Genomic DNA, 24,497 nt, shown 5'->3' on the forward strand with positions numbered 1-24,497 from the left:
ATAGAAGCTATAGATACAGGGCCAGGGTGATAAATAATGAAAGCACTCATAATAAATAATAAATAGATAAAGAGTCTGATAGCCGCAACTCCATCTGTGATCTGTCCTTTTTGTCCCTGGAGTCTGGTACCCGAATATTATAATAATCTCGTCAAATTGAATAATTTTGTCGAATATTTTTTATTTATTGAATAAAAATGAGATTTTTTATAATTATTATGAATAAATTATTTTGATAAATGAATATATGTTTTTGAAAATGTTGACAGTAATATTCTGATAAATTGGAGGTATGTGGAATGGGTTTGGGGACCAGAGCTGAAGAATATTGTAATGTATGCTGAGATCTAGCTGATGTGAAAGTGTGAAAATCACCTTGATCAAACACATTTTTATCCTTTTCTAAGCTTTTGTCTCCTACATTCGTAGATGTTTCAATTATTTGTGGCTCTCTTTAATAATATATGAGATTTTCATAAAAATTTCAAGATATTTTAAAAAAATTTTAAAAAAAATTAATAACTCAACCTGATATATCAAACTTCACTTTGTTAGTGAGCAAGAATATATATTAACTTAAAACTATGTCCATGTATTAATCAATATTAATAATTTCATTCTGTTATCATGTTATGATTGTAAAATCGAGTATCAGAATTAGATGGTAAAGGTGATGATTAAAGATTAATCAAATAATCGAGATCAATTGGACTAATAACTAGATATATTATAAACTTAGAAATAAGAATTAATATATTAGTTTAATTTATCATATGACACATTATTTATATAAAAAACTTTATAATTATTAATTAGATCTTAAAAATTGAATCGGAGAAACAACTTGCATAGAGTTAATCGATTGAAATTTGTAGAATCATTGTAAACATAAGAATTATATAAGTAGTACTAGTACCCGATAACAAACTAATAAAGCGCATACAAGATACAACTCAAGATGCACGGCATTTACTAAAATTTATAGAAACCCAAACATTATTGGCCCAGAAAAGAAATATGAGGCGGCTTGATGAAAATTTATTGAGACATGTCAGTAATAAACTACTAACCCAAGTAGTATTAATTAATTTGTGACATTAAATTAAATAATGATTTTGATACGGGTTACGGACTTACGGTGCTGGAACATGCATAATTGGAATGAAAATTTGCGGACCACTGTCCTTGGATTAAAACCACTTTTCACTTTTCAGCGCTTCGGAAGAAATACTTACTGTACAATGTACTCACACAAATTCGAAAACTATAATTTCATTATGTCATTAATAATTAATAATGTGTAACGGTGCGATAGGTTAGGGTGATTATTGTCTGTGACATACTCCCTCTGTCCCAGTCAATTGTATACGTTTCTTTTTCACTGTTCGACACGCACTTTAAGGCTCTTATAAAACATAGTTCTATAACTTATTTTTAAAATTTTCTTTTTCTGTATAAAAATATAAATGTTGTATTTTTATACAAAAAAAGAAAATCTTAAAAATAAGTTGTGGAACTATGTTTTATTAAAGCATTAAAGTCCGTGCCGCGCCCCCATTCCCCAATGTATACTATTGACTGGGACGGAAGAAGTATTACGAGTGGGGTGGGTTGTCAACTTCTGCTCTAGTAGAAAAACACAAATTAATAATGCTCAAAGTACATAGATACGAAGAGAGAACACTTAAGGTAGGTAAGCTTCTGCATTGACTTCAAACAATGAAATTTAGATATTATTTGTGAGGAGATGGATGTAGGAAGAGCATGACACAGTATTTTAATTTTTCGCAAAATATTGAGATTGTTTAGATGGACTTACAAACTCAATTTTCGGAGTTATAAATCCAAAACAGTTAAAATTTGAAAATTTAAAGATACTAACTTTTTAAGTAACTTATTTTTATTTTTAAAATTTGATTTTACAAATAGTTAAAGGACTATTTTATTATTATATTAATATTTTTTCTATTCAATAAGTTGTTAACACCAAAAAATTTATCCCAACACAAAAATAAAGGTTTCTTCTCAGTTATAATTAACTTTTCATTTATAATCAATAAGAACTTCTTTTAGTGTTTTAGGTTACGCCAAATGGCCACATAAACCGTAAGTTATTTTTAAATTTTCTTTTAATATCTATATTTTTTATCAAAAAAATAATTAAAAATAAGTTATAAAACTATAAGAGAATTACAATGTGCCGAGTACCGAAGAAAAGGAATATATAAAATTTAATGAGATGAAAACACTGAACTTCAAGATGTTATATGCAGGTGAATGTCCTATATACCACTTTTAACCACTCATATGCCTAAAATACCGGCATGCATAATAAATGCCCAAAATCATATATTATATTCGCATTTTATAAATGCGCAGGTGTATATACGCATGATATGCATGCGTGTTGCCTTTAGTCTCCCTCTTCAACTGTCCCTTCCCCTGTTTTATTCGGTGTATATTACATGTTACTCATCTCAATACTTTAAGTATACTCAACATGTTTAGAACTACACGCATAAAGATTATGCGTGTGTAACAGCTCGGTGCGCTTTCGTCGAATGCGTGTACCTGCTTGGCACCAATCCATCTATCATATCTTTTATCCTCTATTGAATTGTTCGGTCTGTAGACCTCGATCTCCGTGCGTTGTCTTCTCCAAATTTTCAAATCTCCTGCATACAAAAGAAGTCTGTGTGTTCTGCATACAAGTAAAGTCTGTCTGTGTGTGTTTGGTTTAGGAGTATGGGTAGGTACGCATACCTCACATGCGTATGCAAGTAGGAAAATTAGACACGCTCAGCGTAAAATGGTATTTTGAATAATAGGATACTATAAATGTAATAAAAAAGGGCATTTTCTCATTATATGCGGGGAGTGGTTTTATTCTTGTCATGAGCATCTTTCATGATTTATTGGTTAACTTCTAAATATAATATAAGATTTTAAATTTCTAACAAATTAGTATATTATTAAGAATGTGAAATCCAACAATATTTCTTATACTCACTCATAATATTATATTTTATTGTTATTTTAACTCTATTGTGACCGAAATTCAAATAGGCAAGAGTGAATATTTTATTATAAAAAACTAGTTAAAAGTCATTTAATGACTTAGAAGAGAGAATAGGCTTTGGAGTCCTCGTATTTTTATGAGTCACATAAGTTTATCGAAACTCTATGTTTTCTCATATTTCTTATTCTTGGTCTTAAAAATTTATTGGAGATGCTCTTACAACTAAGTTAACTTAACTATACGAAACATGAGTGTGACATGGGTTGTATATAAATTATTTATTTATATTTATTAATGTGATATTTCTTTTTGTGTTATTGATGAGTATTTTTTCAATATAAATTTGAATTTATTAGATATTTATATGCATGTTATAAATACACAAAATAACATATTTAATATATAATTTATTACATTTTTATTGTTATTTATCATATGTGTTATAGGGGCCGTTTGGCTGGGCTTAAAAGAAGTGACTTATTGCTTAAAGTAAAGAAGTGGATTAAAAATGAGAAGTTGGTTTGGACTTATAAGCCATTATAAGTGTTTGGATACCGTGACTTATAAGTTTTATAAGTTTTTTAAGTGTTTGGATAACTGAACTTATAAGTTGGTATAGTTTCGTAGTTTTGTAATATAATTATTTGTTATTTACGAAATAAATTGAGAAAAATTGATGAAAATATTATATTAAATTAATATTTATATTATATAAAAAATGATTTACGGTTTGCTTTGTCTCTCATTATGATAGAACTTTTGCCTTCATTTATTTATTTCTTAAAATTATTGTAAAAATATAATTCAAAAATAAATGAAAAGATTTAACCAAACTTCCGTTATTATAACTTATTCACAATTAATAACTTAAATAAGTGAAATTATGATTCGAAACTATATATCGTAATGGACTAAAATGTCTCACATCTAGGTGATCTATAAATGTGTTTAAAAATTTATATAAATATTAATATATAATATAAATATATTTGAGTATTTTATAAAATTGAAAATAAAAGTTTAAATAAAAAAACCATTATCACATCTAGAAGGAGATAACATGAAGCAGAGGAATAAAAGGTAAACAAAAGAAATTAAAAAAGAAGCAGCAGATGAAAGAAGTATAAGCTCAGCAACGAAAAAAGCCACGTCCAGTAGCTTTTTTTCCGAACTTTTTGTGTTTTTTCAAGTGTTTGAGATGAATTGCCAAACAGTTAGTAGAAAAGACGAATTAGGCTTCTAAGCCCAGAAGTTCCCCTTCCCAAACACCATCATAGTTTTTCTCCAAATACATATAAACATAAATGATTGCTCAACATTTATTTTAGTAATATGTCACATTTGATCAAAAAAAAAGTAATATGTCACATAATTTGTGCACATCATATAAGTCATTCTTAATAAATTGGTATCTTAATAAGTTGGTAATAAATCTTAATATTATATTATATATAATAAATTATAAATTTTAATATTCTATCATAGGTATATAATGTTGACCTCAAGAATAAAACATATAATTACCGTCAACATCTTAATTAATTCTTTTATAATTAAATAGCCCACAAAGAGCACTAATCTTACGTGCATATGTGCATATCGCTTTGTTTCAAAGTTTGGATACTAAAATGCGTTTGAAACAAATTTAGGGGTTAGAGCATCTCCAAGGGTGAAAACAAAAACTGTTAACTAAAATATAATAAAATAATGATTATGTAAATTTTTACCTAAGGAGAAGGATAGACACTCCAATAGTATTATGTATGATATGATAGCTAAAATTATATCTAAAAAGTTTGTTGGCTCAGCAAATATAGCCAATCAAAATATGGTTATCTATAATTTTTGCTAAAGGGAATATGGTTGGAGTCCAAAACTTTTACATATTCTCTAAAAATTGACAGATGCCACTTAAGTGCCATGTACACAATTTAGCTAAGAATTTTGTTCCGTTGGAGATGCTCTTACAAGGTATAATTAACTCTTTTATAATCAACTCTTTTATAATTAAATAGCCCACAAACAGCACTAATCTTATTTTTGGCGGTGAAAGATTACGACGGCCCAAGAAGATATCCAGCATTTAAAATATTTTCCAGCATGTCTCATCTTCTCCTCACAACCCCACCGACGTCGTCAGCATATTCATTCGCCGGAACTTCCCCGGCGTTGTACTTGAAATTCACACGCGCCACCACTTGTATCTCCATCTTCTCACGCTCCAAAACCTCTAAATTAACTCTAAACTCACCGCCATCGTCTCTGACTCAGCGCCAATGTAAGTACTCTCTACTTCTACTCATTTTACATGAAATCCAAATTAAAATCAAATCGATGTTTGTAATTGGTGATGTATCATGTTTTGTATGCTCCAGGTGCGGCGAAGATGGAAGTAGAGACTTCTTCTTCTACTTCCGGATTTGTCGGAGCTGATGATTTGTTGATCGTCGGTCCCGGTGTTCTTGGCCGCTTAATTGCTCAAAAATGGCGTCAGGTATTGCTTTATTCGTATATACTTTTTCCGTTTCAAAATACTTGTCCACTCGTAGAAAAAATTAGTAAAAAATTAGTTATTCTGTTTTAATGTAGGTATAAATGAATTTTTTTTATTAATTTTAGTTTTTTTAATATGCATAATTTTTTTATAAGTGAATTACCGTTTTTAAATGGAGTTGATTTTTTAATTACTTTTTAGGTTTCGTTTTGTTTTGATTTTACCCAATGGTGTAACTAAAAGTTTGCTTGGGACCTAAATGAGTTTTCCCATGGTCTGACTTACCTTAGTGACCTAGTCTTTTATAAGGAAGTGCTGAGTTTGTGAAACAAACCACGTGTGTGTTGGTGTTAGCTTTTATATGAGTTATTTGAATGTATTCTTTATTTTTTGGCTTCATACATTTTTTTTAAAAATATGTAGCTTCTGTGAATACATAGATGGACACGTAATGCAGTATGAATGTTCGTGGACAATATATTTACTGTGTCAGCTGGGGGGGGGGGGGGTCGTAGATGTTAATAAATAAGTATTTCTTAAGCGGACATTCCATTTCTCTTCTTCCCTACAAACTGTGAGATCTGCAGACAGGAAATGTTGCATTATCATATATAATTTAGTGCTGAAATCAGTAGTTATCTCAACAATCGTAAATGTGTGTGTCGATGCATTGGTAAAGAGGTGATGTGAGAATTCTGGTCAACTGTCTGCAGGATCACCAGGGATGTCAAATTACTGGGCAAACATTTACTACCGATCACCATGATGATTTGGTCAAGATGGGAATTACTCCATCTCTGAAGGGAATGAAAGCATCTCAAAAGTATCCTTATGTGGTTTTCTGTGCTCCACCATCCCGCACACCAGACTACCCCGGCGATGTCAGGTACTATCAATCTCCATTTCATTCTTCTAGTTATTGTTGACATTTCTACAATTAGTTGGTATTGTTTGTTTATTGCTGCTTAGCTTTCTTTTATTTTGGGGAAGAGTTAATTTAAATCATATGTTTTGTCAAATCATGGTTATGTAATGTGTACCTATCTCATGTGAAGGATAAATGTATTTGCATGAGTTACATGGCCTCACATTTTCACACTTCTGTGGGACTTCTACGTGCACCTTCTTGCTGGCATTGGTATTATTTCCTTAGTCTCCACAATGGTCCATATAAAATATCATTATATTACTCCCTCTGTCGTTAATATGGACATAGATGTACCAATTTTTTTTTTTTTCCGTTGAGATGATAAGTTGCATCTTTACAGCATTTATGTTGAATGTTCCAACCAAAGGAAAATAAATTAGCTATTCCACTAGTGATAAGATGAAGGGACACCTCGCCATATCCTCAGTGTCTCAAATATTAATAATTACAATGGAAATCACTAGTACTAATTTGGAGATTTTGAATCACTGTACTAGCTTAATCCCACCAAAAAACTGTACATTCATGTTTAGCAAGTGGAATAAGCTTGCGAAGCTTCAAATATTGCTTGAAAGGCACAGTGATGTTATGGTACAGGAAAACAGGGCAATGAAATGTGCAGGCATATACGTTATATATTAATATTGTAATTTTTTAAAGTAGTTTCTGTAGTAGTCTCCAGAGTTGTCCTATCAGATGAAATAACAAATCGATGACAGTTATTGGAAAAAACTTAGAACAAACGGTTAGACACATGCAAAATATCTGTAGATGAATTAAAAAACACATAATTGCCAAGACATCTTGTTAATTATTAAAAAAGTCAAATCTTGTGATATCTATGGTACATGCCTATAAAAGTGAATCTTGGAGACTTTAACTCAATATTTTTTTCGGTATCAATCTAAAGTTTCAACTGTCTTCTGCTTGTTATGTGAACGTATTTTATCAGATACGCTTAATCATTGGTAGGAGAAGCCAGATGCTTATCAAATTTTACTTATTGGTTTTGACATGAAATAAGCAGGGAAGCATCATTAAACTGGAATGGTCACGGTTCTTTCCTGTTTACCTCAAGCTCTGCACCATATGATTGCTATGATAATGGCCCCTGTGATGAGGTCTTACACCTAACATCTGTTCTGGTTATAGTTCATTCCGTTTTTATTTGTTGCTCTAAAGTGACGTTCTACCTGTTTAATGCCATCTTCAGACTTAGAAAATCATTTAATTTTTTTTCTCGACTTCTCTATTGTTTTCAGTTGTGATCTTTAGAGGTCTCTTGATCTGTAATTAATAGAGAGTTGTGGCAAAAATAATAAATTTCCAGAACTTTTGGCGGGATCTATTATTTCGGATGTCATATGTGGGGTTTAATCATATTCCTACTGTTGTCCAACCAATATATTATGAACTTTGTTCCGTTTTTAGTGGAGTTCAAGCATCCTTCTTGCTTTCACTTCTGCATACCATTCGTAGCCTTTGATGCACATTTGTGACTTTTTCAGTATCCAACTTCAGACTTGCATGTGCAGTGATACTCTCGTTTCTCTGTTATTTAAATTTTGACTGATACCTGACCTACTTTGACCGAGGTCTGCCTGCACCCTTTCTGGAAACAATAGTGAACAGAAATGTTGCTGTCCATTAGCCGCTTTTTAGAGTACTGGTTTCAGAGTAGGATAACTTCTCACTTTTGACAACAATTGCATGCAAGGCAGAATGGTAAAATGGTAGACATCTTTGTTACCTTCTCTTGTAGTTGATCTCATTGCAAAAATTAGCATAGTTTTGGATGTAATCATTAGAAGAGTTGTGTTCTACAAATTATATTTAAGCAAGACGACTATTATCTGTCAGCGTAGATACGTAGACACTTCACTAAGCTAATTCCTTTATTTTTTTAATTAAATAGTTATAAGATGATATCTATAGACCTGGCAGACTGCGGCCAATTTTTTCCTCCGCAAGATGGAGGAGATGGAAATTTGAACCGCTAAAAAATCAGAAGGTAATCAAGTTCTGTTAGTGGAAATCGTTAAAAATATGACAACCGCCCCTCCCCCCAGCCCATCAATCCTGGCTCCATCCTGCAGCATTTAATAATCCTGTACTAATTCATAGCAATCTTTCCTCCCTATAGGAGTCGCGAAAGCACTTTGTATGTCTACTGTTACATCTACTTGGGATTTGGGAAACAGTCCAAGTAGTGATGATCATTTTTTAAAGAAATCCGTAATGATATCTTTTGTTGAATGTGTTCTTTGCGACTATTTTGAATTGCCGTGGTGTGTTTGTTTTTGTAGTCTTCACTTTTGTGCTTTTCAAATAATTGTGACAGGACAGTCCAGTAGTGCCAATTGGGAGGAGCCCTAGGACGGATCTCCTTCTAAACACAGAAAAAGTAGTAATAGAGTGTGGTGGAAATGTACTAAGATTGGCGGGACTCTATATATCCTTCATGCAAATTTAATTACGATATACATAGCATTATTTCAAATAGGTTTTGTGAATGTGTGCTGGACACAACCTTGACTGTCATACAAAGCAGATAGAGGGGCACATGTCTATTGGTTGAGAAAAGGGACTGTTGAATCTCGGCCTGATCACATCGTCAATCTTATACATTATGAGGTAATTACTGGCTTGCTGGTTTGCACAGCTTTGTATAAAGGCAAGAGGCACAATGGGCAAGACCGATCAGGCCTGTGGTGAGCCGTGTGCCTTGGCAGAGCTAGGCGCATACTGACAGAAAATTTGAACTTGCTTATATGCAATAATTGAAACGAGAAACCAAAAGTCAAACGTCTCTGACATCCGAAAGGAGAGGTTACTACAGTACCGGAGTACTAAATCTAATGAAATTTCAAGATTCTGTTGTAATCGATTAATTATCATTTTTTGGTACGGTAGTTGAAATTCACCAGGACAGGTAATTATATAGACATAGGCTGCCTTGATGGCTTGAATTTTTAGCGGTTTAAACTTTGGAATTCTTTGTCGTACTGATATCCTAAAAACTTTGTCGTACTGATATCCAAAGAACTTTTTTGATCAAATATACATAGCATTTTCAGCAAATTTTCCCACGTTGCTTTATTTGTAAAATTGTAATATGTTCAGGTAAACAGACATTTATATTCTCACATAGCAACATTGTATCCTGATTTTTCTTCTGGATTTCTGGCACGCAGGATGCAGCTTCGCTTGCAGTTGCAATTTTGAAGAAAAAGGTTCGTGGTCAGACCTTTTTGGGTTGTGATAATTACCCATTGTCCAGGTTCTCTTCCTCTCTTGTGTTCTATATATCGTGTATTGTTTTATTGGCTTGCTGTATTGCTTATATATTTGGTCTTTCATCATTTTGGATTCAAAGTGGTTTTCTTTCTCATTGGTTCACAGGCATGAGGTAATGGACATTGTCGAAAGAAGTGGGAAATTTAGCACAAAATTTGTAGGATTTACAGGTTAGTTTCAATTGATTACTTGCAGACATTGAAGAATGTGCGTACACAATTAAAAAAGTTGTAATTATCTCCTCATGTGAAAGCTGCCATTGTTTTTAAATGTACATAATTTCAATTTCATTAGCGACACTCCAAATTCAATCCAAAGTAGTGTTGTAATAATGCTTCTCTGCAGGAACTAATGATCCTTTGGGCAAGAAATTAAACAACTCAAAGACTCGCCAGGAAACAGGATGGGAGCCGAAGTACCCAAGCTTTACTCAGTTTTGGGAAATGTCTGAATAATGCTGCTTCTAGTTTGGACTTTGGACTGATTTTAATGTGTTAAAAAAAGAGATGTACTGGGCAGCAGAAAGATTTACAAGGATATACATTCCTGATGAATTGTGCAGACTTCCGTCTATTTTTTCTCCACGATTGAGCCTTCCGAAGCATGTACCTGTGGACAATTTTGTTTTTTTGGAGTTGTGTATGCTTAAAGAGTTGTAGTTTAATTAGTGTAAAATTTTGTTCCAAGTAAGAGAGATTTGTTTTGAAGTTGGCAGGAAAACTAAATCAGTGCTTTAGCTGGCTGAACTTTTAGCTATAAAGGAGGATTTGAAAACTGCAGGAGGTATGAAGTTATTAAGCTTTGGCATTGATAGAAAGTTTATCAAGGCTGCAGTGACTATGATAATTATCGGTCGGATATTAAGTCTTTATGTTCTAATCTTAGTAATAGTAATAATTTATCTTTTATTGTTAAAGAGGTAACACGGTGGCAAATATATTAGCTAGATTAGCCCTGAGATGTAAAAGACTAGTGCTTGGTGTTGGTGGTGTGAGAATTTTCCCTCTTCCATGTTATCAGCTTGCGGAGCTGATACAGTCGAGCATCTGTAATGTCGGGGTCTTTGAATATTCAACTTCAATAAAAGAAAAAAAATAAATATGTTATCTGGTAGATTTTAAGCATATATTGCCTGAATATAATGTACAGATTTGTAAGTAGTAGTATATATATGACGTTAGATGCTAAACAGTCAAAACCATGGATGTTTCATGTGTGGTGAGCAACTGGTGTTGAAGATGTCATAATAAAAATATAAATGTCAACTGGAAGGAGATTTGCCTATCAGTTGACTAGAATTCTTCACGCTTGTTGTTGGTTTGTACCTTTTAGTATTTCCTTCTCTTCCTCTTGTTGTTTTCTAATATGTCAACTCTTCTATATATTGTGTAGACTTCATTCTTTTCAGAGCAAGAGAAACACATTTCATATTGTCAAGTTTCAGAACTCTGGTTGGCGTCGGAGATGGGAAAATGTTGTTGCTGCGAAGAGGAAGACAAGGGTTGGGGTTGGGGTTTGGATTTGAGCTTGGATCCCAAACAAATGATGGTTATAGTTGCGGCTGTGATCATCCTTGCTCAATTTTTCATGGCACCACCGAGGAGGCATCCTGTTCTTGTTCGTCGTTACTGGTGATTGGTGACTAGTAAACACACACACATATCTTGCTACATTTGCTTCTTGTCTTAGATGTTCCTGTATGCCTTTCAAATTCGTATTTAGTTTCCAGAAGATGTATTATGTTTTGGAAAGACTCGGACAACCTGTATTCTTTCGAGTTCAAGTGATATTAAGAATGGAGAATTGATCACGGTTGGATAGCCTAGCCTAGGTGATGGGTTTATTTTCTCTAGAACAGATACTCATTTGTAAGGCATGTAAGCCTAAATTGTAAAAACAAATTTAAAAAAATGGGGAATTGGTGTAATGTGCCATTCTTGATTTCACTTCGTCTTGTTAAACATACTTTGCTAATTTAAAGCACCGCCGAAGGTCTAATTTGCAAATCACAGTTTCTTACTACAATTGAACTTAAAGGTTAAATGCCAAACAGCTGCATGCAAAATTGCTGCACAATCTTCTTCGTATGGTTTTGTAGTACTTAAAACTCAGTTCTGTTAGTCATGCATCAAGGAATCTAATGCGTCCAAAGCTAATCTCGTCTCCGCTTGAGATAGATATATAATGTGTCCGGGGCTAATGTGGTCTCTACACAAGGACCTGCTACTCTAGATAGGAATTCAACGTGTTCCCCCACCGGAGAAGTCATATTTGGAAGAGTACATTTTTGGGATCTATGCGCCCTTTGTCTGAACCTCCAGGCAGTTCAAATGGGTTAGCACCTCTAAAGCTCGAAAGGGGATGGACAATTTCACGCGAGTTCCATACATAAGAATTATCTGGGTGCCGGAGCTAATTCTGTGTTGAGATAGACCTGATAACACCCAACGGAGGCAGAGCTTGGACATAGTTATGTAACTCTTATACTGGGAAGAACTAATAAGTAAACTCATGTTCCTTAGCAAGTCACAGGCTCACTGATGTGCATGCCAAAGTAACAAGTTTGATATAATATTATTCATTGGAATCAATCCAAATATAAACTACAAGTTCAAGCATGAGTAGTGAAACTTTACATATTGTACAGACTGTAACTCTGTACAGAACATCTGACCTACAGCCTACAGGGGAACACATATCTACAACAGGATTACATATACCAATTTATTGTAGGTTGATACAGATATGTGAGGCCATCTCCTGTCACCCTGCCGATGTCCATCTTTTTCTTTCTATACATTGTTCATTCCAGATCATGGCACATTTTTATTTACAAACTCGAAGATTATATACTCACTATGCATATATAAGATCATAGAGAAAGCTATACTAGTGACATGTATTTAGGTTTTGGCGTGTCCAGTGAGCAATTGAGGGTTTAGCAACAGAAATACGAACACGCAACACCTCATAAATGGCACCTCGGTAGAGCACTGCAAGAACTTCTTCTTCTTTGGCTCTAGCAAGGTCTCCCAGAGAGACTTCCCGAGAATGGGACTCATCGCGCATGCGGAAGCCATAAAACCACCGACCTAAAGTCCACCACTGGACACACACTTTCCGCTCCAAAATCTTGCAGCTCTCCAGTGCTTCCAGTATATGCTCCGGCTGATAGAAACCATGCATTAGCCAACTTAATTATCACAGAGTAACGTGTCTATTAGTTCAAACTGTTCAAGTTTACATGATGAACTACGTAGCCAGAATTTGAAGGCCACACCATTGGACCTTTAGACATTTAGGAAATGTTTTCAAGTACTCTTAAGAGTGACCACATAATTTTTTCTAGAAATTGCTAAGGTACCAAAATGGATATCAAATAGGCTCCAAACTCCCTCAGCAGCATTTTTTTTTTTTTTGCTGCAACACTAATAAGCATAAAGGCCAGAGAATTTAGCAGACCGGTATGGTTAAATTACACATCTTACGAATACATCAAGTCATTGACAAAAGGTTCCAATTTATTCGAGCACAAATCTGCCACAAAGAAACATCTTTGAAACAATTAAGTTCTGTTGCAATGATATAAAATTGTGCGTTGTGCCAAACCCTTGGAAAGAGGAAATTGCAAATAATATCAACCCAAGCAGAGCTTTTGATCAGGAATATAACTGTATAAGGATCTTTTAGCCGCATAACAATGTATGACACTCCTGTGCTATATCGTGTAAAACGGTGCTATCCAGTTTCAAGTCCTTTTATTTTTGTGTCACAGTCATCATATCCCAACAAGGTAACAGCATAATTTTATTCAGCAAAAAGTTTTCTTGGAGTACATATAGGATATTAAAAGTTGTTGTATTGCCTACTACATTCTTATAAGATATTAGTAACATATATAGGACTGAAGTAATTACCGGAAGCCTGAGCCAGCTAATGCAATAATGCAGGCCAACCAAGTTGAGCAACACATTACTCTCTGCTTTAAGAAAGAACATTTGGACATCTTTAAATCCAAACTGCATAGTGTAAAGATCCTTTATTGCCTTTAGATATTGACCCACTTCAATTGATTCAGAGTTCAGACATTTTTCAAGAAATTCGACTACCGTGGCTGCTTTACCAGCCATTTCATTGTGCTTGCCGATGTACAAACCTCTCCATCCCTACATTATAAACATAACAAAAGATGTAAAATCTTAGCCAATATAAAAATCAACTTCAAAAATTTTATATCCAATATGTTGGTTCCTGCTAGCATCAGTCATCATACCAATTGCAGAACGTAACACCGATTTCACTATAAGATATTAAAAAGAAAATTTACCAGAATTTGTTATGCAGAAGTTATTAACAATTAATTATACTCGAGGAGAGTGTATTTAAGAATTTTAGGAAGTCCTTGTCCTAACAGGTTTCAGGAAAACCGGTAACTCGAATCATTTTAGGAATTCAATTGAATACTTCTACTCAAGTAAAAAACAAAACTTTAACAATCACAGACATAAAGTAACAACCTGAGAGCTGCTTTCAGATTGACTTAGCTGATGGGCATGATCAAAATCAAGAACAGAAGATTCTTGATTATTATCCAAGATCAACTGTGGCCATCTATCTTTATACAAAGAAGACCAAACACAATCCAACCCACAAAGCTCCTGCCAAAATCTTGAGCAGCTACCAAGTGAACAAACATCCCATACCTTCAATTCACATCACATACCAAATCCAAAACACAGCAGTATTATAAAAAAAAAATCCAAAAATCCAAAAAAAAAAAATTTCAAGCAAAGACAAATAAGTACCTGTAAAGAAGAAACCAATTTGAGGGCAATATCATCTGGAATTGAACTATCCATGTACTTGGAATCATTCATGTTTCTCAATACTAAAAAACTTTTTAGAATCAAGATATTTTAAGTGCAAAAAGTTAAGGAAAATTTGTGATGTTTATGTTATATGCGTGTTCTAGAAGAACTGGAAAAAGTGAAGGAAAATTTGTGTGTATATGTTGTATACATGTATCTTATGTGGTGATTGATGGTGTCAGCTAAATTGCACTGTACATATTGATGTATAAAGATTACGTGAGAGGGGACACAGGAGCTTAAAGTCAGAGTGCTGAATGATCTTTACTTTAGAAAGAGCTTATCTGGTATGCTAAAACTATCTTGTACTCCCTCTCTCCCTCTCATTTCTTTACCGTTACTGTTTTGGGATGTCCCTCTCATTTCTTTACGTTATTATAAATAATAAGTTTTTCGCATCATTACACCCATTATCTTCTCCTACGATCTTATATTTAACAATAAAAACTACTATTACACCCACTACTTTCCTCCACTATCTCAAATCTAGAGGGTAATTGCATATCGCACCCCCTAAGTATCGTTCAAAAACGATACAGTACTTATACTTTAAGAAACTCAACTCGCACCCCTTATCTTTACTTTTCAAAACCGAGATGCACCCCCTGCCGTTAACTTCCGTTAACTCAGTGCACTCCGTTAAGTCACTATATATATAATTGCAATTCGGACCCCCTAACTTACATTCAAAAACGATATTGTACCCGTACTTTTGGAAACCCAAATCGCACCACCTATCTTTACATTTCAAGAACGATACACACCCCCTCCGTTGAATTCCGTTACCTTCCGTTAAAATACTCCTCTGTCTCAATTTACATGTCCCTTTTGCTTTTTGAGAAGTCAGATTGGCTAATTTTTGACCAACTATTTGAAAATATGTATTTATTAAAATAGACTAGATTTAATTTTTGATGATATTTTTTTAAATTTTTTTTGATCAATTTTTCCCAACAAAATAATCAAAATTTATATATTCTAATCAATAGATAAATTTATGTATTATTTTTAATAAATATCACATAATATTTACTTTTTATATTTAAAATAGTGTATATTTTAAGTACCTAATACATATGTCACTAAAAATTTAAAATCATTCAATATGTAAAATCATTTTGACTTGGGCATAACTTATTTAAACAAAAATTTAAAAAAAAATATCATCAAAAAGTAAATCTAGTCTATTTGTTTTCGCAAATAATAGAGGGTCCGAATTTTGCAAATAATAGAGGTAACTGCAATTCGGACCCCCTATTATTTATCTCTATTAAAATAGGCTAGATTTACTTTTTGATGATATTTTTTTTAAACAAAATTTAGTATATTTTAATATGTAACTTTCTATTTCCTAAAATAATAAATAAATATTTTTTTAATAGTTGGTCAAAAATTAGCCAATCTCAAAAAGCAAAAGGGACATGTAAATTGAGACGGAGGAGTATTTTAACGGAAGGTAACGGAATTCAACGGAGGGGGTGTGTATCGTTCTTGAAATGTAAAGATAGGTGGTGCGATTTGGGTTTCCAAAAGTACGGGTACAATATCGTTTTTGAATGTAAGTTAGGGGGTCCGAATTGCAATTATATATATAGTGACTTAACGGAGTGCACTGAGTTAACGGAAGTTAACGGCAGGGGGTGCATCTCGGTTTTGAAAAGTAAAGATAAGGGGTGCGAGTTGAGTTTCTTAAAGTATAGATACTCTATCGTTTTTGAACGATACTTAAGGGGTGCGATATGCAATTACCTCCACAAATCTATTATTAAATATTGATAGGTCTCACCACTTTACCCACTATTCATCTAACTTTACTCATTTTTCATACATTGTCTTAATCTCCGTGTCCCCCTCCAATGTAAACAATTGAGGGGGACGGAGGGAGTATATAATTCTATTATATATTGAAATATTATTTACTTTAATATATTAATACAAAAGATTTTGTAATACAAATTAGCCGTTACAGTATACTTAGTATAGATGAGGGGCAAACAAAAAAGATATCTTAACCTGGATTCCTTTAAGTTGATCCACTCCAAATAGTCGTTTTATGAGGTTAGTTAAGCCTCAGTTAAGTAAAGATAACATTGATTAACACAGTGCAGTTGTGATGAACTGATGGTGAGTCATTTGAAGAAGTTAAGAGCTTGATAGTCGCTTTATAACGAGAAAATGCTAACTAATTTAAAAAAATAATTTGTTCAACCCATAACAATATACGAGACTCCTGTAAATTATTTAACTTAAAAAGTCATAAATAAAAAATAAGATTATAAAAATAACACAACATATTAATATTTCATTCTAAAACTCTAATTTTCTCTGGCCTCTCTCTTATCGTAGCCGTATGGGGCTTCCATCACCTTTTACCAGTGAAAAGTCCCGAATCACTTAATTTGCTTTGTTTTTCATCTTAGTTTTTGAATAATACATCTTCTCGGGAAACTTGGATCTAAACCCATCGGAAATTTCGCTGTATCTCTTTCAAGCGGGTGAGTTTCAGTCCGATTTCTCTTGTTTTTGTGGTTCTGCTTCGGATCTATTGACGGAAGAATTCTTAGATCTAAAACCATTGGAGATTTTGTTGTCTTTTTTCTCTGTCTCAAGCGGGTGGACTTTCAGTCCGATTTCTCTTGTTTCTGTGGTTCTGCTTCAGATCTAAGGTTGTTTTCTCTCCCTAGCTTCTTAATTGTAAGTGGGGTCTTGATTTGCTGATGAAAGTTTGTATGGAATCGCCGTTTTGGTCGAACGATAGCTCTGTCAGGGTATTATGAAGAGGGTATGTACTAATAATTCAACAAAGATGCATGAAGCGGGTTCTTGTATTTGTATATACATTTTCTTTAAAATATCATTTAATTGTCTCTTTATGAGAACATGCGATTGCGATTTACTGTTCGTTGGACTCAATCATTGGTGTAGATGTCGTACGGCTTTTTATTATTAGATTAACACCTTTGTTTCAAAAAAAATAAAAAATTGTAAGTGATAAGTGAACTTAACTTATAAATTACAGAAAAAGCTTGGATAATTTCATTTATAAGTCAATTGTATGTTTGATAAATATAAAATATTAAGTTATAAGAAACTTTATTAGTAAATAAAATTTACTACACATTAAAATTCAAAACTTCATAATAAAATATAAATACTAAAAAAAGCCAAAAAGCTTTCTAGCTCCAAAAGTCCAAAGGAAGTCCTTCTGCTTCTTTTGCCAAACAGCCATGAAGAAGCAGAAGCAAAGTTGATTAAATCATATTAGCTGTTTGATTATATTTTTTCTTACAAATTTGGTTTTTATATTACATATTGTTGTATAAATAATAAATATTTTTATTAAATATCTATAAATATTTTTATAATATTAAGAATGTGTTTTTTGATTAATTTTAAATCATATTTTTTATATTTATATATCTCGTTTGTAAAGAAAAATATATTATTTATCTTGTATAGACTTCATATTTGTTTTGAAATAGATTACGTTAGAGTTAAAAAAAAATTACATGATTCGTGTTTATACATGAGTAAAATATTTTTAGTTAAGAGGAGTTATGATAATTTGTGTTTGCTTTCAAGTAGAATACATTGTAACTAAGAAAGAATAATTTTTGTATAATTATGTATCTTTATTTAAGAAAATAGAGAAACGGGTATTTTAGGATTGATCAAAAATATGTGACCTATCCAAGTTTTAGACCGAACCAAATTTTAGTATTACAAATTATACTCATGTTGGCTTGTTATAATATATAAAGTATAAAATAGTTTCTAACAAATTAACATATTGAATATAGTGACAGTTCCAATCCTTATATTCAATGACAATAAGTCAGGAACGCCTAAATGCTGTTTAAAAAAGAGCTAGAACTATAATTTTTCACATACTTAAAGAGAATCTCTTTGATGTTATTCATCTCCATCTATCTTTAGATTCATTTAATTTTATCAAATTAAATTGATCTTCTCAACTTTATCTATTTTCAGATCTGTTAAATTTATACTGATCGGAATTATAGATTTATTTAAATAATTTAATATTTTCAAAAATATATTTGAAAAATACTAAGATCTTGTGATATTCATTAAGATTAAAAAAAATTAATTAAAATGATATATTCTATCAAAATTTTAAATCGCTCTTAAAAATTAGGGACCATTCAATCAAATAATATATAAAATATTTTAAAATCTATGGATACTCGGATACTATTATTTTTTGGGCTTTTTTCATAAATACCCTAGCCTAAAAGAAATTTTGACAAAAAATTTCATTTTTTTAAATAAATTAGAAAAATATTATCTTTCAAAAAAAATTGCAAAAATCCGGAGGTTGCATTTGCAACCATATCTGCAACGGCTAGCAACTACATATGCAACTACCAATGCAATTTTGAAAAAAATCTGTTGAAAATTACATTTATTTTCATAATTAGTTGCAAGTGGTTGCAAAGCCCCTCCTACGGGGTCGATACTAATTACCATGAATGTATTAGTATTAATTACTATTATGGATAAAAACATGATAAGCGTCCCAATACCAAACATTTTGTTCTCACAATATTTTTCAAGATACACGATTGATTAAGCTTATCAATACGAGAAATCCTATGCATTTATCAATTTCCCCAATTGTTCACATGTCGCCACACAAGAGTACGAGTTTTAGGATCTAGCATCTTGAAGTAGAAACCATCAGCTCTAACTTCGTAAGAATATATATCAGTTTCACCCATAGAGCCCCAGATTTTGCTATCGAAAACATGAAACGCTGCATATTTTCCATCCCACCAGAAATTACACCAAAATAGTGTACTTGCCCAAAAATTCACATTAAAACTCCATTTATAAACTTGATTTAAACCCAGGGTATGGAACCCTAAATCATTATCCTTCGATTTGCAATGAAGGCGCAAGGAAGGTTCGCTACTCGGAAGACGATCTGTAATTTCCATATTGATTTCCTTCCTCGACATGCATGTTGTAAGAAGAAGAAAACTTGTTAGAATGTTCATGAACAAATAAATTGAGGAGTTTGGTGACATGACTTCTCTTGTTTTATCAAGAACTTGTTCCAAAGTAATATACTAAAATGATTGATTATATTATTGTGTTTCTGATAATGTATCTCTAACCTTTATCTGAAAATCTTACTTGTGGTCTCATGAAATTAAATGCATCTTATAAGATTTAGCTAGATATCAGCAGATATGTTGAAGATATGTACAGAGATTTAGCTAGATATCAACAGATATTAAATCCACCGTTCTTTTCTGCATTGACATATCCAGAACACACTTGCATTTTATCTACTCAAAAGCACTCATGCATGCTTTATTTGTATATTATAGTTTGCAAGTGTGTTTGTAAATGCATTGAACCGCAAGTGGCACCAAACGAGCCCCGGATGGGTTCATTAGTGGGTTATGGTCGGGGTGTTCATTTGTCCAAAGACATGGTCGAACCGGATTTTTTGTGTGTATAAAAGTCCAAACCTGAACGGAGGGAAGGTATTTAAGCCTTCATAATACTCCCTCCGTTTCAATTTGTATGCCCACTTTTGAAAAAAGAAATTTTTTCAAATTAATTGTTCATTTCAACTTTCAATGTAAAATCATATTTCCAAAGTCAATTCTACTCCACATATCTCTTATTTATATTTCCCAGATCAACCTCATCATCATGCTACATATTATGGTCATTTAATGCAATTAATTTATAAACAATCATTTTTTTTAATCTGTGTGATTTTTTGAAAGTGGACATGTAATTTGAAACGGAGGGAGTATGATGTCTTGTGGTATTAATTAAGATGCACATGGTTTTGATGGTTAATCACCTTTAACCATCAACTCAACATCACCAAACACCTCCTTACACTTCATGAAATTCTCCCAATGATTCTCACCATCTTCTGATTGAACTCACCGTCTAAACCCCTAGGCTGTGTTCACTTGGAGTGAATGGAATGGAGGGAGAATGGAATGAATTTTGTACTCTAAAATGGTGTTTATCAAAGAAAATGTATATAATTTTCATTCCTTCAATCATTCCAACCTTACTATTTCAACTATAACTCTAACCCACATGTTTTGGAAGGAATGCTCATTCCATTTCAACATCATGTTTCTTCACAATCTTTCTCACAAAAAAATTAACTACATTCATATATTGTCACCATTATCTCATACTTTCTTCTTTCTCCTTAAAAATTCTATATAATTTTTCATTCCATTCTCCCCTCATTCCATTACATGAAGTGAACACAACCCTAATCTTCTACTTCACGCCCAAGTACTGGTGCCTCATGTTCTGAATCTTAATCGACACATCACACGAAGACCATCTGAAAGGGAACTTAATCGGGTCAATGAGATGATGACCAGAGTTGACGTGATCGGCAATTGGCTATATTACCCCTCTTTTAAAAAAATGTGTAAAATTCATTTTACCCCTCTTCCTGCCGCTGGCCCGCTAGTGATGTCTAACGCGACTTTTTTTAAAAAGCGGCAAAAATTTTAGCCACAATCTGATAACATGGTCAATTTTGTGATTTAGCCTAAAATTTAGGCATAACTCTGAAATTTACTCATTAATAAATTAAAATAACAAAATATAAGCAACTTTAGATAGCATTCCAAATATGACCGCTAAAGATCATCTATAGTCCACACAATTTACTATTCGTGACATTTAACTTGAAATTTTTCATATTCAAAAAGTGTAACCTGGATATTATTATTAATTCTTGGTTTTAGATTATTTGTTTGTCATTAAAATATTTATCTCAACCATTATATTTGGATGAATCCATCTGTATTTGGATAAATTGTGGGGGTAAATATATATATAAATACTTATCGAGTATAATATTTTTTTTTAATCCTTAATAGGATTTTTCAATTTTTGTGTATATATGTTATTTGATCAACATGTTGGTCTATATGGATTGGAGAAATAATCCAAATATTTAGACATTTACATTATTACTATATTTTAATTCATATGTAACTGATGAATATCCTATCTTTTATGAACAAGATCTAAACACAGCCATTCAAAATTGTGTAAATTTAACAATTATTAATTTTAAGAATTGAATATATGAATTGACAGTCGAGGTAACAGGAGAATACATGATTAAGGTGCGCACTTTTGAAAAATTATGTGTGGAATGCTTTTTATTATTATACTTTATGATATATTTATATACGTCAAAATCATGATACTTTAAATTTTTTATCACTAATAGCTTATACCCAAAATTTTATTTTCAGGAAACATGCTATTTTTAAATTCCTAGTCATATATTTGTAAGTACCTATATCTTAGTCTGAAGATGTGTTTTCTAACAATAATCCCATGTTTGCATTATCAGCATTAAGAAAAATAGCATTGTAACTCGATTGAACTCCATCACAAACAATATGCATTGTTATTTATAGTATTGTTGGTTGGCTTCTGTGGTCGTAGAGGTTTTGGGCTGCTAGGCCGCCATCTTTCCTCTCTTTGCTCTTCTTAAGTTGATTAAGCAACACTAAATTTGTTTGCAAAGGAGTGAAAGTCCAAAACCCGTTCTTCCATTTTATACGCCATCAACTGTAAGAAAAAATATATAAGGATGTTCTCGCATCATTTCAAAATTGTATATATCATATATAGACATAATCACGTATAAATAAAACATGATTCAAAATTATAAATTAAAAAAAAAAAAGCTTTCATAAAAAACCTTGATGTATCATGAACATTCCCTTTTTTATCAACGGAAAATTCTTCCCTTCGCTGCAAATGTTTTTGGGATTATACAATCACAAATCAGGAAATTTTATCATTTGGGTTTATACAATCACAAAGCAGAAAATTTTATCAAATTATTAGCAGTATTGAAAAACTTTCTTTCACACACACACACACACACATATATATATATATAATCTTATGTATATATAATCTTCCAAGGTGTGATCATACTATATATTTATCATTGGCAGAATTCTCATTGTTACACGTGCATAGACTGTAATTTTGTTTCAAGATCTTCATTTATCACAGGACGTTGTAAATTACTTGCTTGGATCTATATCGCGACGCGTTGATCTGCGGATTCAAGAGAAAAAACAATCAATTTCTTAGAATTAACTCTTGAAAGAAAATATTAACAAATACAGATAATCACAAGACTTGTATCTCAATTTGTATATGCAAATATTTTATCTTCACATTTTTTGTTGATTCGTTATAACTTCTAGTGAACACTCAAGTTTGTATAGAAAACACGATTTTTCATTTCTCTAATTTTATATTCTTTATATAGCCGCGTCAAGGATGATATTAGAAGATCTTAGACGTTGAAGTTTGATTTGTTTGAATGGACAAAATTAAAACCGCCTATTCAGCCCACAAGTTTTTTCATCCACCGTTTTTACAGTGCCCCGAGTTTTTAATTTTAATAATAAAATATCTCTCTTTTTATTGTAAATTTTAGATTTTTACTATAATCAATAATATATGACTTTATTGTCTTTGCACAGACTGAATTTGATTTGCTTGTATTGTAAACTTTAAATTTTACATTTCCCTAATCTTATGTTCTTTGTATAGCCGCCTCAAGGATGATATTAGAAGATCTTGGACGTTGAAGTTTGATTTGTTTGAATGGACAAGATTAAAACCGCCTATTTTGCCCATAGGTTTTTTCATCCACAATTTTTACGCTGCCTCTGGTTTTTAATTTTAATAATAAAATATCTCTCTTTTTATTGTAAATTTTAGATAGGTCACTTAACATGATATCAGAGCTCAAACTTGTGAAGATTTTGGCTCATTTGTTAATAACTGAATGAGAGATTTGGTGGGCTCGTTCAGAACAAGTTTTGTTAAGACTGTTTGATGATATTGTGTTTGGACCTGACGATAGCAAAAATCTTCAAAAAAACTGCTGGATGATACAACCTAGCATTTCTTGCTCCTGTCGTCCAGATTACTTATGCGATTACTCATGTGCTTGATCACGTACTTTTTAAAATGTGGCTAAAAGTATTATAAGTAATTTCCCCTTGATATGTTAGATACCTATATTAATCAAAATATTTTATTTACATATAAATCTAACAATAAAAAAATGTAATACATTTAATTAAATAGAAAAAATAGTGGTGCAAAAATTACAAGTGAAGCTACATAATTATTATAATTTATAATTTTTATACTATAATTTCAAGATTATAATTGGTAATATGTAACAAATCAATAATATAAATGTAGAAAAATATTCTGTTCTAATATTACTCATAATAGAATATATTGGTAATTATTTATCATCCAGTTAAATCAAAACAAGTTCTTAACAAACAATTATCATTCATCCAAGAATTAAGAAACTAATCATCCAGAAGTCTCAACGATCCAGATATTGTTGTTCATCCAGAAGTCTCAACGATCCAGATATTGTCGTTGAGATTTAACAAATGGCTCCTAAGTTATTTTTATATATCTAGGAACTGAGGTAGGCATGAATTGTAAATCAAAATGCATGTGTAAAAGGTCTGAGGAGACTGAGTGCTAGGTCTTGCAAACTTCTTACCTACACCTTCCCCAATAGTAAAATCGAAAAAGAATGTTATCCAAGCACATTTCAAGTAATTGGAGTATAACCAGACCGGTTGACCAAGAAATATCTAACCATTCAATATTTACTGAAGTGGATAGACTACCGGTCCTGCCTTTAAGAAAAGATATCAGGAAGCTTGCTCTCAGTCTGTGACGTTAGGTAGTCTTTCAATTTTAAAAAATTAAACAAGAAACTGTCAATTAACACATATTTAATCGACCTTCAAAAAATTCTGGAATATTTTACTTTGGCGCTTTTGCATCTCAAAAGATCCC

General features: G+C 32.2%; 2 protein-coding genes across 2 annotated transcripts; one reads left to right on the forward strand and one right to left on the reverse strand.

The window, feature by feature from the left end:
* Positions 1-5,028: 5,028 nt before the first annotated feature.
* Positions 5,029-11,684, forward strand: LOC108226094 (uncharacterized). The gene is made up of 10 exons (XM_064081485.1): positions 5,029-5,297; positions 5,395-5,513; positions 6,227-6,399; positions 7,469-7,562; positions 8,783-8,893; positions 8,986-9,075; positions 9,636-9,721; positions 9,844-9,908; positions 10,084-10,521; positions 11,131-11,684. The coding sequence occupies exons 1-9, from the start codon at positions 5,120-5,122 to the stop codon at positions 10,191-10,193; spliced, it is 1,026 nt and encodes a 341-aa protein (XP_063937555.1). The 5' UTR covers positions 5,029-5,119; the 3' UTR covers positions 10,194-10,521; positions 11,131-11,684.
* Positions 11,685-12,281: 597 nt separating this feature from the next.
* Positions 12,282-14,843, reverse strand: LOC108226276 (uncharacterized). Its single transcript, XM_017401224.2, has 4 exons — positions 14,544-14,843; positions 14,256-14,441; positions 13,656-13,904; positions 12,282-12,906 (listed from the first exon to the last, which is right to left on the reverse strand). The coding sequence occupies exons 1-4, from the start codon at positions 14,613-14,615 to the stop codon at positions 12,628-12,630; spliced, it is 786 nt and encodes a 261-aa protein (XP_017256713.1). The 5' UTR covers positions 14,616-14,843; the 3' UTR covers positions 12,282-12,627.
* Positions 14,844-24,497: the final 9,654 nt, after the last annotated feature.

This window comes from Daucus carota, chromosome 1 (assembly GCF_001625215.2).
Source record: "Daucus carota subsp. sativus chromosome 1, DH1 v3.0, whole genome shotgun sequence".
NCBI classification, from domain to species: domain Eukaryota; kingdom Viridiplantae; phylum Streptophyta; class Magnoliopsida; order Apiales; family Apiaceae; genus Daucus; species Daucus carota.

Excerpts from the sequence above, each read along its gene's own strand:
- LOC108226094 (XM_064081485.1), top strand. The coding sequence starts at position 5,120 with ATGTCTCATCTTCTCCTCACAACCCCACCGACGTCGTCAGCATATTCA. Across the intron at positions 6,400-7,468 it reads GACTACCCCGGCGATGTCAG|GGAAGCATCATTAAACTGGA; the intron begins GTACTATCAATC and ends TGAAATAAGCAG. Across the intron at positions 9,076-9,635 it reads TCAATCTTATACATTATGAG|GATGCAGCTTCGCTTGCAGT; the intron begins GTAATTACTGGC and ends TCTGGCACGCAG.
- LOC108226276 (XM_017401224.2), bottom strand. The coding sequence starts at position 14,615 with ATGAATGATTCCAAGTACATGGATAGTTCAATTCCAGATGATATTGCC. Across the intron at positions 14,442-14,543 it reads AATTGGTTTCTTCTTTACAG|GTATGGGATGTTTGTTCACT; the intron begins GTACTTATTTGT and ends TGTGAATTGAAG. Across the intron at positions 12,907-13,655 it reads TTAGCTGGCTCAGGCTTCCG|CCGGAGCATATACTGGAAGC; the intron begins GTAATTACTTCA and ends GGTTTCTATCAG.